This window comes from Danio rerio, chromosome 13, assembly GCF_049306965.1.
Source record: "Danio rerio strain Tuebingen ecotype United States chromosome 13, GRCz12tu, whole genome shotgun sequence".
In the NCBI taxonomy this organism is placed as follows: domain Eukaryota; kingdom Metazoa; phylum Chordata; class Actinopteri; order Cypriniformes; family Danionidae; genus Danio; species Danio rerio.
The window spans coordinates 15,475,639-15,492,300 of record NC_133188.1 but is presented as its reverse complement, the minus strand read 5'-3'; the positions used below and the strand labels follow the sequence as shown (position 1 = coordinate 15,492,300).

Below are 16,662 nucleotides of genomic sequence, written 5' to 3'. Positions count from 1 at the left end.
ACTAAAATTCAGTATCGTGACAGGTTTAATATAGTAAAATTATATAGAGTTTGATAAATGGCATCTAAAACATGTGTTTGGGAAAGAAAATGTTAGCTAGCTAGTGCCATTTCCCTCAACTGAAATTGAGGTCTGACATCCCTTTTTATTTTCACTATCCATTCAGAATTGACCTTTAGGTCACTCAGAATGTGGTAAAATTATAAATTTGTGTCACTTTCTCCTTGCTGATAAGATATACAGCCAGGTACACAACATTCCTTTTTGACTCCAGGCGATACTTCCGGATTTCTTTCCGTTTTTGGTTTTAAAATGGTGGCCATGTGAAATCAGTCTATGGAAGACACACAGCAGATCTTGTTCTGGCTTCTTGACATGTGGCTGTTCGTCACAAGATGAATCAATCTTTGTGTGAGCATGTCTCATTGCTCATATTGTCTTTGTATTATTATGGTGTTGCGTTTTGGATGCAAAATATAAAATATAAAATATTGCTTTCAGTTTTGTCTTTCCCTGGGTTGTAGTACAAAGTGGTGACGATTTTCTGTAAACCAATAGTGTTGCTATAGACTATAGTTGCAATAGTCTAGCTCTATACTTTTGGTTTTGTACTGTTGTCATTAGTACCCTTATGAAAGTGTTCCAAAAAGTGGTATGATACAGGTCACTATTTGCTACTTCTGACAGTGTAAATCGAAATAAATGAATACTGAACCGTACCTCTCGCTGGAAACAAGCCATAGAAACTTTGTCATCAGTAGTCTTTAAGTGAACACCACGCAGCAACTGCTCATTCTCACACTCATATCCTTCATAACATTCAAGAGACTAATGAGTCAATTCTCGCATATACTCACAATAAAGTGCTTTTACCATATTTGATTAGAAGTCAATAGAAACGTTACAATCACTTTCCCATCAAGATGCTAATAACAAATATCCAGACTGTTGAGGGAAGGTTTTGTTTTTAAGACAAACTGTCAACACATTTGGAAACATAATACAGGCAATTATTAAAGAAAATAAGTGACATTTCTTAAAATAACCTCTTAATGCTATATTAGAAACTCGTCAGATTTAGGTCAGCATATGATGATGGATAATCATGAACCATACATTATTTCAACAGTATTTCCAGTTTGAACAACTACGGACCTCCTGTTTTAGCAAATATGTGGTGCAAGGTGTGTTTCTTGGGAAAATGATGTTATGGGGCCGGAAAAGGTGTCTATTGGGATGTCTTATTATACACTGAGATCAATGCGCTTCACTTTCTCTGGTTGCAGGGTGACTCTTCCCCTTCATCCATATCTTTTCTCTTGTGTTAATTTGTTTGTGGTAGCAGCATGTCTCCTGATTTCTCCATGGACAATCACACATAGGCTCACACTCTCTTGTGGATTCTACAATGGGGATGGGGGAGCCTCTCTTCAATTAGCAGGTGTTAACCAAGTGAGCTGTGAGAGTGTGTGGTTCAGTCCTGGAGCAAATTTTAGTTTCTGTGATTTCGGGCGATTTGTTGATTTCTTCAAAATGGTTGCCTCCTTTAATAATCGTCTGTACTGCTGCTGATTAGAGGGGTTGTTGGACGGTGAGTAGTGTAACATTTATTGTGCCCTTGAGATCTCCTCATCTTGGAACTAAAAGCTTCTTTTAAAAACATGAATGAAATGAAAATGATGTCATTTACCCACCCTCCACTTATTCCAAATCCTGTCTGAGTTTCTTTCTTTTTTAAGTTTAAAACCACTTAAGTAAATAGTATGGAAATTTTCATTTTTGGGTGAGCTATCTCTTTCATAAATTTTGTTAGTAAACTGACTCAGTCATGATATTAAACTGTCACATTTTTACCACTTTTTACTGACTACTAAATTTTTGTCTATATTTCTTCTAGTCCACACCCAGTGAAGCCATTGACGCCCCCTGATGAGAAGAGGTCAGAGGGTCGATCTGTACTAGAGAAGCTTAAATCCACCATACACTCAGGACGAAGTGATGCAGACAAGAAGGTAATGCATAAGCATAAATTAGGCTGTTATGCAGATAATAATTATAATAATATTATTAATTATCTTAAGGTGTTTTAATACTGGACATGTTTTTTTTTTTTCAGTTTAACTCTAAAACTTTGTGCATACCCAAAAAGCAGATTGAGGCTGAGTTAACACTATTGCGTTTTCATTTTAAAACTGTTTCAATATGAAAACGCTTCTCATTCAGACCTGCTTTTTATCATGCTGTCCACACAGTATAGACTAAAACGCATGGTGACCATTCATGCTCTGGGCATGCACATATTTTGCCAGCATTCATACTTGATTCATGTGAGAGTGGCTTGATGAATCAGTAAACGATTTGCAATCATCCAGAAGACCAATTAAAGAGCTATTGTGGCCACTTAAAAACTTTGTGTTTCAGTTCGTCAATACTGAAATAGAACACCAGCATTTCCAAACTGAGAGTGCTTTCACACTTGGTTCAAATGCCTGTTTCGAACCCAAGTTCTATAGTCCCCTCTCTGTTGGTTTGTGTTTACATTGCCTTTTTTCCTTCTGAAACCCGGTACGCTTGGGTACAGTTGGTGGTTCACCGTCATTATATGGTACAATTGAATTGACATTCATCTATTTCAGGCCGACTTGGGTATGGTTCACAGGTGCGCACCAGAGTAGCTAAACGTACCGTACTCTGACATAAAACTAACCTGAGTACGGACCAAAAGTGCTAGTGTGAAAGCACCCTAAAACAGGATATTCAGCATATTTAAAATGCTTTATATTCGTGGATTGAAGATGCTGGAATAGTGTGGACGCTAGGCGTAAGCGTAACAAATTTATACTTATTAAAATTAGTACCTTTATGGCATGATTTGCTTTTTGGTATTTCTGAAATAAAAATGTAAATGGTGTAACTAAATGGCTCCTGAGATTATTAAAAAGATAGGTTTCATTCTGCGTCTTCACACTTTGACACTTGAATTCAACACATAACAGATGTCTAAACAAATCAAAAACAGGGCATATCATTAGATGTGATATAAATGGAAACATTGCTCAAGCATGTCTGTTTTTCCTCTTTATAGTCACTAGTTTTTTACCATGCATCACACCATTATACTATGCATCAATCATATTTTTAAAGGGGTGGTCCTCTACGATATCATATTTTAAACTTTAGTTGGTGTGCAATGTAGCTGTGTGAACATAAACAACAACTATGAATGTAAAAAGCTCAAAATTTTATGTAAAGGGAGACCTTGGGTTTTTACAGAGTTAGCTTAGCAAAGCCTACAATGAACGAATTTTGGGGACTACAAAAAATACTTCCAGTAGGTACTTTTTTAAAAGTTACTTTTACCGCGCACACACTCTGCGCAGCTAAGTGTCCAATCACTGCTGTTTCCACAGAGCTTTATCTGTTTCTGTATTTGGGCTTCCAAAGGACAGGACACGAAGACAGAAGTGCTTACAGTTCAATATTAATTATGTTCCAGAGAATTATAAAATACATAGCAAACATGAATCGACAAACCACAGCTCCAGAATCTCTCTCATTTGAGTGCTGGATTCGGTTAAAATCTTCTCAAAGCAGAAGCTGTGAACTACACTACACTACTGTAAGTGCTTTTATTTGTTAAAAATTATCATGACATGTACAGTATCTAGTGTTAACGGTATGCTGTAGCACCGATGTAAACAATGGGAAATGCTGTTTTGCACCGCAAACGATTTAGCTACAAATGTATATTTATCAGTCAAACTGCTATAAACACACACGCACTTCACCGGAGCGTGCAGCAACTCTCAAAGTGTGTGCGTGACTTTGCATTGTTTCTCTTTAGGCAGCTTTTCCATGCGTTTTACATCTCAGACAATGAAGTCGCAAAATATATGTTTATGATTCATATTACTACAACTGCATATTCTGGATGTGAAAGACATTGTGTTGAGTAAAAAAAAAAAAAAAACTAAAAAAACAGGATAGCTCACCTAACTCATGTAGCAGCAGAAAAATAAATCAAGGCTCACACAGGTCTCATCCCACATCTTGTGCTTTATTCTTCTGTCTCGATATATTACAGAAAATAACTTAATCCGAGCATCAGAGAAAAAGAAAAAGAAAGTCCCGCGCACATGGGCTTGTTACATGAGCCTACAGAAAGTTCACCCACAAATTCACACAAACACACAAACACACATAGACACACACAAAGACGATCTCTCTTAAATAAGCCGTACCCCATTTTCACTCATTACAGACACATGTCAGATTTTATTTTAGAGAGCAGATAAGAGGTTGATTGACTGTTCACACAGCAGGAAAGTGCATGCTTGTACGGGCGTGACGTGGAGCCGATCCGCGAATCGCAGCATATTATGACGATGACCAATCAGAGTCACTTGAGGGCGGGCCTTTCGGAGGAACTAGGAAATATATCAGTCGTTTTCATGTTAGCTAAGTAGCTGTATATAATCAAAGTGAGATTTATGAAAAAATAACAGGATTTCCTTCAAGTGAAATATGAGCAATGGTAGTTCAAAAGGTGTTTAAAAGGCACCTAAAGTGAAAAATCTACTTTTCAAGCTGTTTGGACGAACATATGTGTAAATATAGTGTATAGACAGTCATATTGGGGTGATATAAACACACCCAGTCCTTCTATTAATTTAAAGGGCCATGAAACCCCCTCGTTTCAGCAGGGTGTTTTTACACCTCTACTTTGGAAAAAGTCAGAAAAGTGGGCGTGTCCAGCTCTGTTTAGGGGGGAGTGTCGGAGGAACTAAAGTGGGATGATGTGGGAGTGTCTATTTGGGCACGCGCGAGTTTCAGAGTCAAAATACACAGACAGGAGAAAGTGATGGTGTTTAACCTACATGGACATCTGTAGTCGAATTATTTGCCAAATTATTAAATGTTGGACTTTAACTGCAGTTTGGCTCTTTCATTCAGGGAATTCATTCATGCCCCTCGCGACAAACGAGATATTTGATTCGAGGAACTGCTCTAAGCGTGTATTTTTCATGCAATGTTTGATACCGCACGGCGAATGAGAGAAAAAAAACCTCAAAAACCTCCGCATTTCCCGGAAACTTAGATGCACACGGCAGGTAGCGTCAGAAAGCCGCGTGTGTTATTCCGGTCACTAAATGCGGTAAAAACCCTACACGAGGTTAAAGTTTGGTTGTGATGCTATCGTGTTTACACTCGGTGACTCGGTGCAATAGTTAACTTAGTTCGATACGAGCAAACTGAATAAACAAAGAGTACTGGTCGCTCACTTACCAAATCTGTAGAGACCGGACAATCACCAGTAACTAGAGCTGCGTCTTTATGAAGAGAAGACTACAAGCGAATCCAGATCTCAGCGTTTGGAGATGAGAACAGCTCTCAGGTAAACAATAAACCTCCTTAGACATGTAAGTTATTGTTGTCGAGCGTCGCGTACACTGTTAATCCACACATGACGCCAGCTGCGCTCTCACAGAGAGAAAATGAAAACAAAACTTAACGGCAGCAAACTATGAAAGCAACACTTCACGCTTGTTTTGCCAACACAACGTGGCGTCTCTGTCGTGAAAACACTGTGACACTAATGAATATTAATGAAGTTGCACAATAGAGCGCGCTGATTGGTTTGAACCAAGCCTTACTCATGCATTAATGCATCACACTGTAAGACGTAATAAGACTCACTCTGGCACAGACGTCCAGTCTGCATGCTGGAATACAACGCTATTATGTCATGACCGTGACGCAGCTTCAAAAATTCGTTTCAAACCGGAAGTACGAATTTGCTTGAAATAACGCAAAAACAACCAATTTACACTTTTTAGTGAAATATAGGTGTCCTAATAGTGTTTATAGCAGTGTGGGACACATATACGACTGTCAACAGCTCAAAAAATTTGTTTTGGTGTTTCGTGACCCTTTAACAACATAAAAACGGTGGACCAATTGGAGCGATTTTCATACCACAACTTGACGTAGTAGTGCGGTCCCCCTGCCCAATGAATTGACTGACAGCTGTGTAGTAACATGTCCCGGTAGTCACGTGTATAATTATATCAACAAGACCAGATGTGTACAAAGCAACACGGAATAAAAGGTTTGTTCAGTTTGCTAGGATCATCAATCATCATCAAATGTGATCAAGAGTAAGTTTCATATGTTTAAAATATTTTAAAACTGTGGATGTGTGTAATGAATTACAGCGATTTACTTCAGCTTTACTTCATCAGCACAGCCACGTGTCAGAACAATTATTAAGAAAGACACGTTTTGTGAACGTTAAATCAGGTTTACTTTGTACATTAACATAACAGATATCCTGTTAACAGGTATTCTGTCACATTTGCGTGCAAAAAGAGTGCAAAGCTAAACGCGTGCTCTGTGTGTGTGTGTGTGTGTGTGTGTGTGTGTGTCTGCACTGTGTTATCTGTGTGTGTGCGCGTGTGAACTTTGTGACGACATTGTGTGGGACTCATCTATGCAACTCTACAACAAATACTTATTTCTTAAAGGGCCATGAAACCCCCTCGTTTCAGCAGGGTGTTTTCACACCTCTACTTTGGAAAAAGTCAGAAAAGTGGGCGTGTCCAGCTCTGTTTAGGGGGGAGTGTCGGAGGAACTAAAGTGGGATGGTGTGGGAGTGTCTATTTGTGTACGCGCGAGTTTCAGAGTCAAAATACACACCCACACAGACAGGAGTAAGTGATGGTGTTTAACCTACATGGACATCTGTAGTCGAATTATTTGCCAAATTATTAAATGTTGGACTTTAACTGCAGTTTGGCTCTTTCATTCAGGGAATTCATTCATGCCCCTCGCAACAAACGAGATATTCGATTCGAGGAACTGATCTAAGCGTGTATTTTTCATGCAATGTTTGATACCGCACGGCGAATGAGAGAAAAAAAACCTCCGCATTTCCCGGAAACGGCAGGTAGTGTCAGAAAGCCGCGTGTGTTATTCCGGTCACAAAATGCGGTGCTAACATTTCTGCACTCAGTGCAATAGTTAACTTAATTCGATACGAACAAACTGAATAAACAAAGAGCACTGGTCGCTCACTTACCAAATCTGTAGAGACAGGACAATCACCAGCAACTAGAGCCGCGTCTATATGGAGAGAATACTACAAACGAATCCAGATTTCAGCGTTTGCAGATGAGAACAGCTCTCAGGTAAACAATAATCCCCCTTAGACACGTAGGTTATTGTTGTCGAGCGTCGCGTACACTGTAAAAAACACGTGATCCAGATAAGCTCTCACAGAGAGAAAATGAAAACGAAACTTAACGGCAGCAGACTATAAAAGCAACACTTCACGCTTGTTTTGCCAACACAACGTGGCGTCTTTGTGGTGTAAGCGCGGTGACACAAATGAATATTAATGAAGTTGCACAGTAGAGTGCGCTGATTGGTTTGAACCAAGCCTTACTCATGCATTAATGTATCACACTGTAAGACGTAATAAGACTCACTCTGGCACAGACGCCCAGTCTGCACGCTGGAATACACGCTATTATGTCATGACCGTGACGCAGCTTCAAAAATTCGTTTCAAACAGGAAAGACGAATTTGCTTGAAATAACGCAAAAACAACCAATTTACTCTTTTTAGTGAAATATAGGTGTCCTAATAGTGTTTTTAGCAGTGTGGGACACATATACGACTGTCAACAGCTCAAAAAATGTGTTTTGGTGTTTCGTGACCCTTTAAGTTCTCACTGTAGTATTTCTCACAAACGCTACGTGAGATCTTAGGTGCGTTCGACTTCATGCAGCGCTGCGCAGATCGATCGAAATCTGTCTTAAAGCGGTGCATGCTGGTTAGAAATCTTGTCCGGATTGATGCTCCGCCGAAGCCATGTGACTGTCACATGTGGCATCAAAGTACCGCGACAGCTCTCCGAGATCAGACGGCAAACTCAGACCGTGCAGCTTCTGAAGAGCGACTGCAGGAGCTCTGATGACGACACCGATATTACACGATTGGCCGAGTTCACCACATGACAACAAACACGTGTATTTCGGGTTTATAATTGGACAAATTCCGATTCAAAAGTTTCAAAACAAACAATTAACTTTTCACACCCTCTCTATCCTGTACACATCTTGCTTATTAAAAGACTACAAATATTTTACTGCAGTATCATCTTTTTTTAAATAATCCGGTTATAAAGGTTAGCTTGTTTGCACAGGTTTATTTTCAACCTTTTTATACAGACTATTTACTGCATTCATCTCCATGAACGATTTAAATGATATATTTTAGTGTATATTTTAGTGAATAACCTAAATATGAACTCAAATAGGTCTTACAGACTTTAAATAAAATAATCATCATCATTGATCCTGCCACCCTAAAGCTCTCTTAACAAATTAAGCTAAATAACTTTTTTATTAAATAATTATAAAATGGTTTTATTATTATGATATAAATATATATTTTATTTCCTGTCTAGCAGTTTAAAGGCTACCTGCTCTTTATGGGAAACTTCTACATAGCTCACTTATTTTACCTTTTGTTCTTTTCAACACAATCTTTTTGGATTAAAATGCTTTTTTGAAAATTCATTCATTATCCAAAATAATCTCATTTATTAAGACCTAATCAAAGCACCTTGTTTTGCTTTTTACATTGGAAATGTTTATATCTATAAATGTACATATATGTAAACCCTTTTTTTAGCATATTTAAACAAAAAGTATTAGCCTAAAGATTGATGTTTAACTCCTAGAATTTATGCTTATTGCTTTGTATTTAATAGACCTGTTCATTTTTATGTTTATATTAACCTCTTATTTCCTCTTATTTCTCTCATGCATTTGTTTTATATTTTATTCACAATTCTCTCTTATTGTTTAAAAAGGAACTACAGTTTGTAGAGACTGTATTCTGTTTTATTTGTAAATGTTTTGTTGTTATAAATAAAAATAACAATATATATATATATATATATATATATATATATATATATATATATATATATATATATATATATATATATGTATATATATATATATATATATATATATGTATATATATATATATACATATATATATATATATATATATATATATATATATATATATATATATATATATGTATATATATATATATATATATATATATATGTATGTATATATATATATATGTATGTATATATATATGTATGTATATATATATATATATATGTATATATATATATATATATATATATATATATATATATATATATATATATATATATATATATATGATGACCCCATGTGATCGGTCATCATGACTGCAGCAACTTTGAGTCCCGAAGTGTCCAGCTGTCCGTCTTGACGGCTCCGTTATCAACTCCGCCCCCACCTGCGCTCGGCTAATCTCGTTGATCACCGGCTGCAGCTGAGCTTCATGTCGAACGCACCTCTTCTTTTTTTAAGTCTGTCTATTGTGTGACGCAGCCGAGGGAGGGACACAGAAAGGCACGATGAAACGGTAGGCAGGGAGGACTAGCCTTAAAGGCGCAGTATGATAAAACTGTCCCCTGTTGCAAAAATGTATAAAATATAGTCTTGTAAAAGGTATAATGAAAAATCTGATGCATGTTTTGAGCTGAAACTTTACAGACACATTCTGGAGATGCAAAACACTTATATCAACTCTAAAAAAAGTGGTAACCTAGGTGCTCTTTAATAGCCAGAACGAACTCCCCAAAAAAATCACTTTGGTGAGCTCTTTTGAACTGCTGAAACAAACTCAAAATGATGTTTGTTTTGGACAGATTTTTTTTTTTTTTAATTGTGTAATTATTACAGTTTGTTCTTTGATTTAGTTTGAAGATAACTGGGGCCTTTATAGCATAATATGTTTTTATTGCAGAGTAACTTTTCAGTTAACTTTTCAGTTAACTATCATTTCTGTTTAAAAAACTCTTTTAAACAGTCTGGTGTTCTCTTTTCTCTCTTGTTTTAGCCACTAGTGGAAGGAGGAGGCTCCTACTATCACCTTAACCACAGCGAGCTGGTTAATCTGCTGATCCAGCGGGACATGGAGCTCAGGCAGGAGCGCGAGGAGTACGAAAAGCGAGGGATGTTGTTGGAGAAGCGCGAGACTGACTTAAAGAAGATGAAGCTTCTGATTAAAGATCTGGAAGATTACATTGACACACTGCTCGTACGAATCATGGAACAGACCCCCACTCTGCTTCAGGTTCGCCCCAAAATGAAATGATACAACAAACGCCTCCGCTATAACTCCACTAAACCCTCGGTTGGACTTCACAACCATGCACTGCTATAGCAACCATAGAAATACAGAGAGCTATCTGGCGCTAGCTGATTGGGTATAGAGGAGAAGGTGTAGATTTGGTGTCCAAAAATACCTATGGTCTCTATTGGGGGTCCGTGTGCACTGCAGGTTTGCATTGATGGTTAAAGGACGGTATTCTGCTGCTAAACTTCAAAGCTGGTAGGATCCATTTTAAAATGTGTCAGCTGATATTCACTCGCGAAGACACATGACAGTCAAGCTAAGTACCAAAATCACCCATCCTGAATGGGCTTGAATGAGACATGCCAGTCTTCTAGCGCTAGTGTGAATGGTTTTTGTTGCACAACGCGAACATCAATTTAGCATTTGTTTTTTCTATCACGTTTTGCCATGTAACACTCAGCTGCTTGACCGTAGAGCGACTTTGAGAGTTCGAGGTGGCTTGAAAGTGCGCAAGAGGGAGTGTGAGATGTAGTAAAGCAAAGGAACAAGAGCAGAATCGGTCAGTTTCCAATCTGCTTGTGCCTCCCTACATGTCTTCCGCACTTTACTTAAAAGCTTAAGGGAGTAGGCTCTCGCCAACTGACCGTTTAACTTCCTTTCGGGTTGGTGTTCGTCCTCTTCCTTCCTTTGCTTGAGCCAATGCACGTACATCGCTGCCAGTGCTTTCAGGTGTAACGAATGGGATATATACTGTATTCATTGCATATATGCCACTCTGACAAAATGCCAAATGCTGCCTTATCATACAGTATTTCTTCCATTTTGTTGTAGTGATATGCATCACTTTCAATTAGACTGCACATTATGTTACAAAACAAACGGCGGAGGAAGGTTTCGAGTCAAACTTTTTTCCTAGACTGTTAGGTACGAGATCTGAAGTGAGAATGAAAGCCATGAAACTGCAAATGCCAGAAGTTATTTGCTCTAAACGAACGTTACAGTATTTTTTTTAATACCGCAACGGCTCTGTCAATGTTTCTGTAATGTATTTCTGGTGTTTCTATGATGTCGCCACTATCAGTGTTGCCACTGTCCATGTACAATTGTAGCACTATATATAGATAGGTGATAGAGGCGTAGACCGCAGCACTTTTAAACCTCAAGACGAGGCACTTGCAACAATTCTTTCTCAACAGCTTAGGAAGAAGTGCACGCACACATTCACTGCACAGACTAATAATCCTCTGAACGCAGGATGTCAGTTGTGATTCAGTGCAAGCTTCTGCTAGGAAGCTCTAGATTTATTAATGATGTATTTCTGTGATTAGATGCAGTTGAGGACCCGTGTGCTCTAAAGGTATGTCTGTCAGACTATTTAGAGTAGATTTATGAATGTTCATTCATTAAAGAGACATTTTACTCTAAAATGAAGATTTGTTAACTCACCTGTCAGTTCATTTGAGGTTTAAGTGATTTTTTTTTCTTTAAAGAGGTTCTTGGTAGTTCATTACCAGTAAATCAATGACTATTTGAATTTCGAGACTAAATAAAATTTGGTTCCTCACAATACAAAGCGTTTTAAAAGAAAATACGTTTCCTGCACAGACCAGTCATTTAGCTTTTTAAAGGTTCAGATCATGTACAACATTTTCCAGTTGTTCAAAATCTGTTTGACTAATGTTGAATACAAACAAAGATATATAAAGAAACCACTGACTTCCATAATATTTTATTTTTCCTAGGGAGGTCAATGTCTACAGGTTTTCATCTTTCTTTAAAACATCTTTATTAGAATAAAGAAACTTTTAAAGGTTTCGAACCACTTGAGGGGATAAATAGTGTGTAAAGTTTTTTGGTAAACCATTCTTTTAAGGTATTAATTTAGTGTTGCCTGTATGTTTTTTTTTATTATTATTTATTTATTTTCAAAGTGCTGGTAGTCATTTACTTCCATTTTATGAATTATCAAGGACCAGAGTTTTAGTTCTTTAATTATATTTGATGTTCTGTTGAAGAAAGAACTCTTCTAGATATTGAATGTCCATAAGTTGAGTAAATGCAAAGCAAATTTTCATTTTTGGGTGAAAAGGCTTAAAATAGAGAAGTTTACAATTGTTACAGAATATGTTATATTTTAATCATGCAAATACCTAATTTATGCCTTTTTTAATCATAATTTGCTTGGACGGGTCTTGTAACACCTTTTCTTATAGGTGGTCAGAAGGTCTGTTGCATCAGGTTTTTTGGTTTATTTTTGCTCATTTTCTTTAAATGCTGTTTCTTTACATGACAATGATTATTAAGCCTAGAATTCAATTTCTGAAGGTCAGTACAAACAGAAAGCAATAGATGTGAAGGCCAGGCTTTTGCAGAGTTTAACCGATTCATACTTTTCTAGGTCTAAACAGGTGGAATGTAATATGAAACATTTGCTTTGGTTGCTACCATGTTGAAAACCAGTTTCTATAAATATTCACACACGCAGCCTGCAGCCTAGACAGAAAGTGTGTTCAAGTGCCCTTGGCTGAATGTTATCATAAGATATATGTGTGTGTAGAAGAAGATTTGTATGCTTTTAATGGTGAAGTTGATAATCAGAACTACATTTTATGTAGTAAAAACGCTGAATTAAAAACAACTTGTGTTTACTATACTACATTTCATTTTAAGAGGTGTTTGGAATGTTTTTTTTTTTTCTTTAAGGTCATTTGAAACCTAGATAATTTTTTAAAGAATCGCAGAGGGTTTATTTTAAAGTTGAAGGAATGCATTGGTAAGCAGTTTGATGCCTGAATCCTCATTCCGAAGAGTAAGGCTCAGTACTGACTTCTGTGTTGTAAATTACAGTGGATTTGTCACAATAAAAAAAAAAAAGGCTTAAATTAAACCTCAAACATCAAGTAGCATCTAAGCACCAAACATGATGGTTATGTATTTGTATTAGATGCAAAATATTTGAAGTGTTTTCCTGAGGTTCTGTTTGATTGAGCGTTCAGGGTGTAGTTACACGAGTGTCCACTGGAGGTTGTGATGTTACTTTTTATCAAATGCCTCATCTGAAAGATGTTCTAATGACTTTCAATGTACTCTTAAGCATCTCTGCTATGAAAAGGTCTCTGTTGATGTAATAAACTTTTCACTTTGGGATGCATCTCTGCATGTCCTTATTTGATGAAATGACGGTTTTTTGATTGTCTTTAGGATAATTAAATAGAAATTAAACAACTGTTTTAAAAGAGGTTTAAAAGGCATTATTAAGATATGTAAATTATTACTTTTTAAATGCTAAATGTAATTTTATGAGGGGCTGAACTAAATTGAAAAAGATAATGATTCGCACTCATCAAGTAATTGTTTCGTACTGTTTTAATTTTTTTCTTCTTACATTCTTCGGGTGATTTAGAGACACAATGCATTCCTCAGTGTGTAACACAATCCTCTCACTCCACCCTTTTATCCCATAGTCAATCACCATGCGCAGATTCTCTTTTTCATTTCAGTATATCATGATCAACCACACAAAAAAACACTTTTACCTTCAAAAACATTTCACAAGAAAACAGCAATCAATTATCATCATGTTTACCAACAGTTTCTTTTTAATTTCAATATATCATGATCACCAACATAAAAAATTATTTTACCTTAAAAACCATTGTTTCACAAGAAAACAGTATATCAAATATCATCATGTTAACCAACAGTCTCTTTTTCATTTCAATATATCATAGATTCATGATCAACCACACAAAACATACTTTTACCTTTTAACTTTGACCTAAAACATTTCACAAGAAAACAGCATTTCAATTTGCATCATGTTTACCATCAGTCTCTTTTTCATTTTAATATATCATGATCAACCCCACGAAAAATGCCTTTACCCTCAGAAATATTAATTCACAAGAAAACAGCATCAATTATCATAATTCATCCATTAATATCTGTCAAAACAATGAAATTCCAAAAGTTCAAAAACATTAAACATCCATTTTTATCTCATTATTTGTGATTATTTGTCTCATTATTTCTCACTACAACTTCAAAGTTCATGATTCCTGATTCCTAATAATATAGTTAAATAACAGACTGTTAAAGAAACGCAGAAAGATCCAACTCCTCATTCAAGTGACTTCAATTAATGAATCCAGAATACTTCTCTTTGTAATAATCTTTTATTTAAATTACCTCCTCCTCAAACACTTCTTCAATCCCCATGCATTCTAGTTGTTTAACGTCATGTTCACATTCTATAAAGTGTCTTGCTACTGCCGAGGTTATGTCTTGTGGTCGTATACTTGATTTATGTTCGCTAATTCGCAACTTTAACGGTCATGAAGACTTACATATATATTTTTGCCACGGACATTTTAACATGTAAACTATATTACGAGTAGAGCTGGTAATACATGTTTTTATTTTAATATTCTTAGCTGTTATTGGATTCAAAAATTCTTTACACTTTATTGGCTGAACTTTATTCTCATTCTTTATTCTCATTTAGCCACATTTTCTAGCTGTATACATAAGTATTGTTAACAGATACTTACATAATTACACAAGTATCGTTTTCTGTTAAAAATGGGATGCTAATTAATGAATGTTACAAATATTGTTCATTCTTATTAGATGTTAACATTAACAAACACTCAAATTAAGTTTGCTGTTCGTTCAAACTACTTATTTAAAATGTTCTGAATAAAAACAATTCTTGTGTGTTTTGGGGGAGACAACTTAATTGATTTGTTCAATCTACTTAATTTGTAAAAACTAAGAAGTTAACTTAATTCCTTTGTTGCCCCAACACAAATTGATTGTGTGGAAACCAGCATTTTTAAATGTAACAAAATTGTTACCAAACTAAACCGACAGAATAAGAAAAATTATGTTAAAGTCAAAAATAATTTTTTTATGATATAGAGAGATATTTGTTTTTGTTTTAAGCATAAACACTCAAATCTCATTCATTCTCTCATTTTCTTGTCGGCTTAGTCCCTTTATTAATCTGGGGTCGCCACAGCGGAATGAACTGCCAACTTATCCAGCAAGTTTTTTTTACGCAGCGGATGCCCTTCCAGCCGCAACCAATCTCTGGGAAACATCCACACACAGATTCACGCACACACACTCATACACTTCGTGAAGTTTATTCACAAACTAAATTCGAGAGAAGCAATTGATTATGATTGAACACGGCTGGTTCTGCATTAGCATGCATGATCCACCAATCAGGCCATTCCTAACCCACTATAAAGAGCCAGGGTTTTTTCCACTACAGTCATCTTCGATTTGAAGAATCCCCCCTTCCACCCCTACCTTTTCACCTTTCCCTCCATAGGGCAGCACGGTGGCCCAGTGACTAGCACTGTCGCCTCACAGCAAGAACGTCACCGGTTCTAGTCCTTTAACAGACCGGTGGTCGTTTCTGTGTGTAGTTTGCATGTTCTTCCCGTGCTTGCGTGGGTTTCCCCCGGGTCCTCCGGTTTCCTCCCACATTCCAAAAACATGCACAACAAATAAATTGATAAATCTAAATTTGCAATACAGGTAATCTCATACTGCAGCATATCTTTTAATAGCATTCAATTTTTAGTCATCAGCTCTTATCAAGGGGGAGTTGTCGAGATCTACCTAAGCTCGAGGCTCCCCTCTCTTTCTCCAAACGGGAGGGAGCCCAGGGCTCAAGAACCTTCGAGCTCAGGGCTCTCTCCCGGGACAGCATGCCAAACTTGCTTATAATCAATCATCAGCTAAGTGTGAACTCTTGAAGGACAATTTAGCCTACCCAATTCACCTGTACCACATGTCTTTGGACTGGGGGGAAAACCGGAGCCCCCGAAGAAAACCCACGCGAAGGCAGGGAGAACTCCACACAGAAACACAGAGGTTCGAACCAGCGACCTTCTTGCTGTGAGGCGGCAGCCTCGCCCCAACACTCAAACACTCAAATCTGTGCACTGTAATTAATACTTGATTCCACACAATTCCTTGTTTTCCCAACACAAATAGTTTGTTCACTTAATCATATTTAAGTGGATTAAACATAAAAAAATTAAGTTGTTCCCAAACAAGACTTGTGTAGAATTGTGTAGTTTCTACTAACTTTAAATTAGTAGTTTGAACAAACAGCAAAATATATCTACATGCATTAGATTTAATTCCATTCTACACACTCAGAAAAAAAATGGTACAAACACTCATCACATGTAACGGAATTGTACCTTAAGTCAAAGAAACAAATTTGTAAGATTGCATTCTGTACTAAGGATGCACCGATACCACTTTTTACAAGCCGATACCAATACTTCATAGATTTGGTTTCAATTATTTGGTTTATTTGTTTGCTTTTTTTTTTTTTTTTTTTTTTAGCCTGTGGCAAGAATGAACACAAAAATCTTTTAACAGAAGACTGTTCCAAGCCAAAAATATACACAGATTGTTGATAACCC

The 16,662-nt window shown here is 36.7% G+C and overlaps 1 protein-coding gene across 7 annotated transcripts in view; it reads left to right on the top strand.

Annotated features, from left to right (window-relative positions):
* rab11fip5a (RAB11 family interacting protein 5a (class I)) overlaps positions 1-13,364 on the top strand; it is a 63,092-nt gene extending 49,728 nt beyond the window's left edge. For all 7 annotated transcript variants that reach the window (XR_012389218.1, XR_012389219.1, XR_012389220.1 and 4 more), the window contains 2 exons: positions 1,898-2,012; positions 9,974-13,364. Coding sequence is in view for 4 of the 7 variants with exons in the window: in XM_009307214.4 (XP_009305489.1) it covers positions 1,898-2,012; positions 9,974-10,231 (373 nt within the window). In the remaining 3 variants the exon portion in view is untranslated. The remainder of the gene's footprint in view (positions 1-1,897; positions 2,013-9,973) is intronic.
* Positions 13,365-16,662: the final 3,298 nt, after the last annotated feature.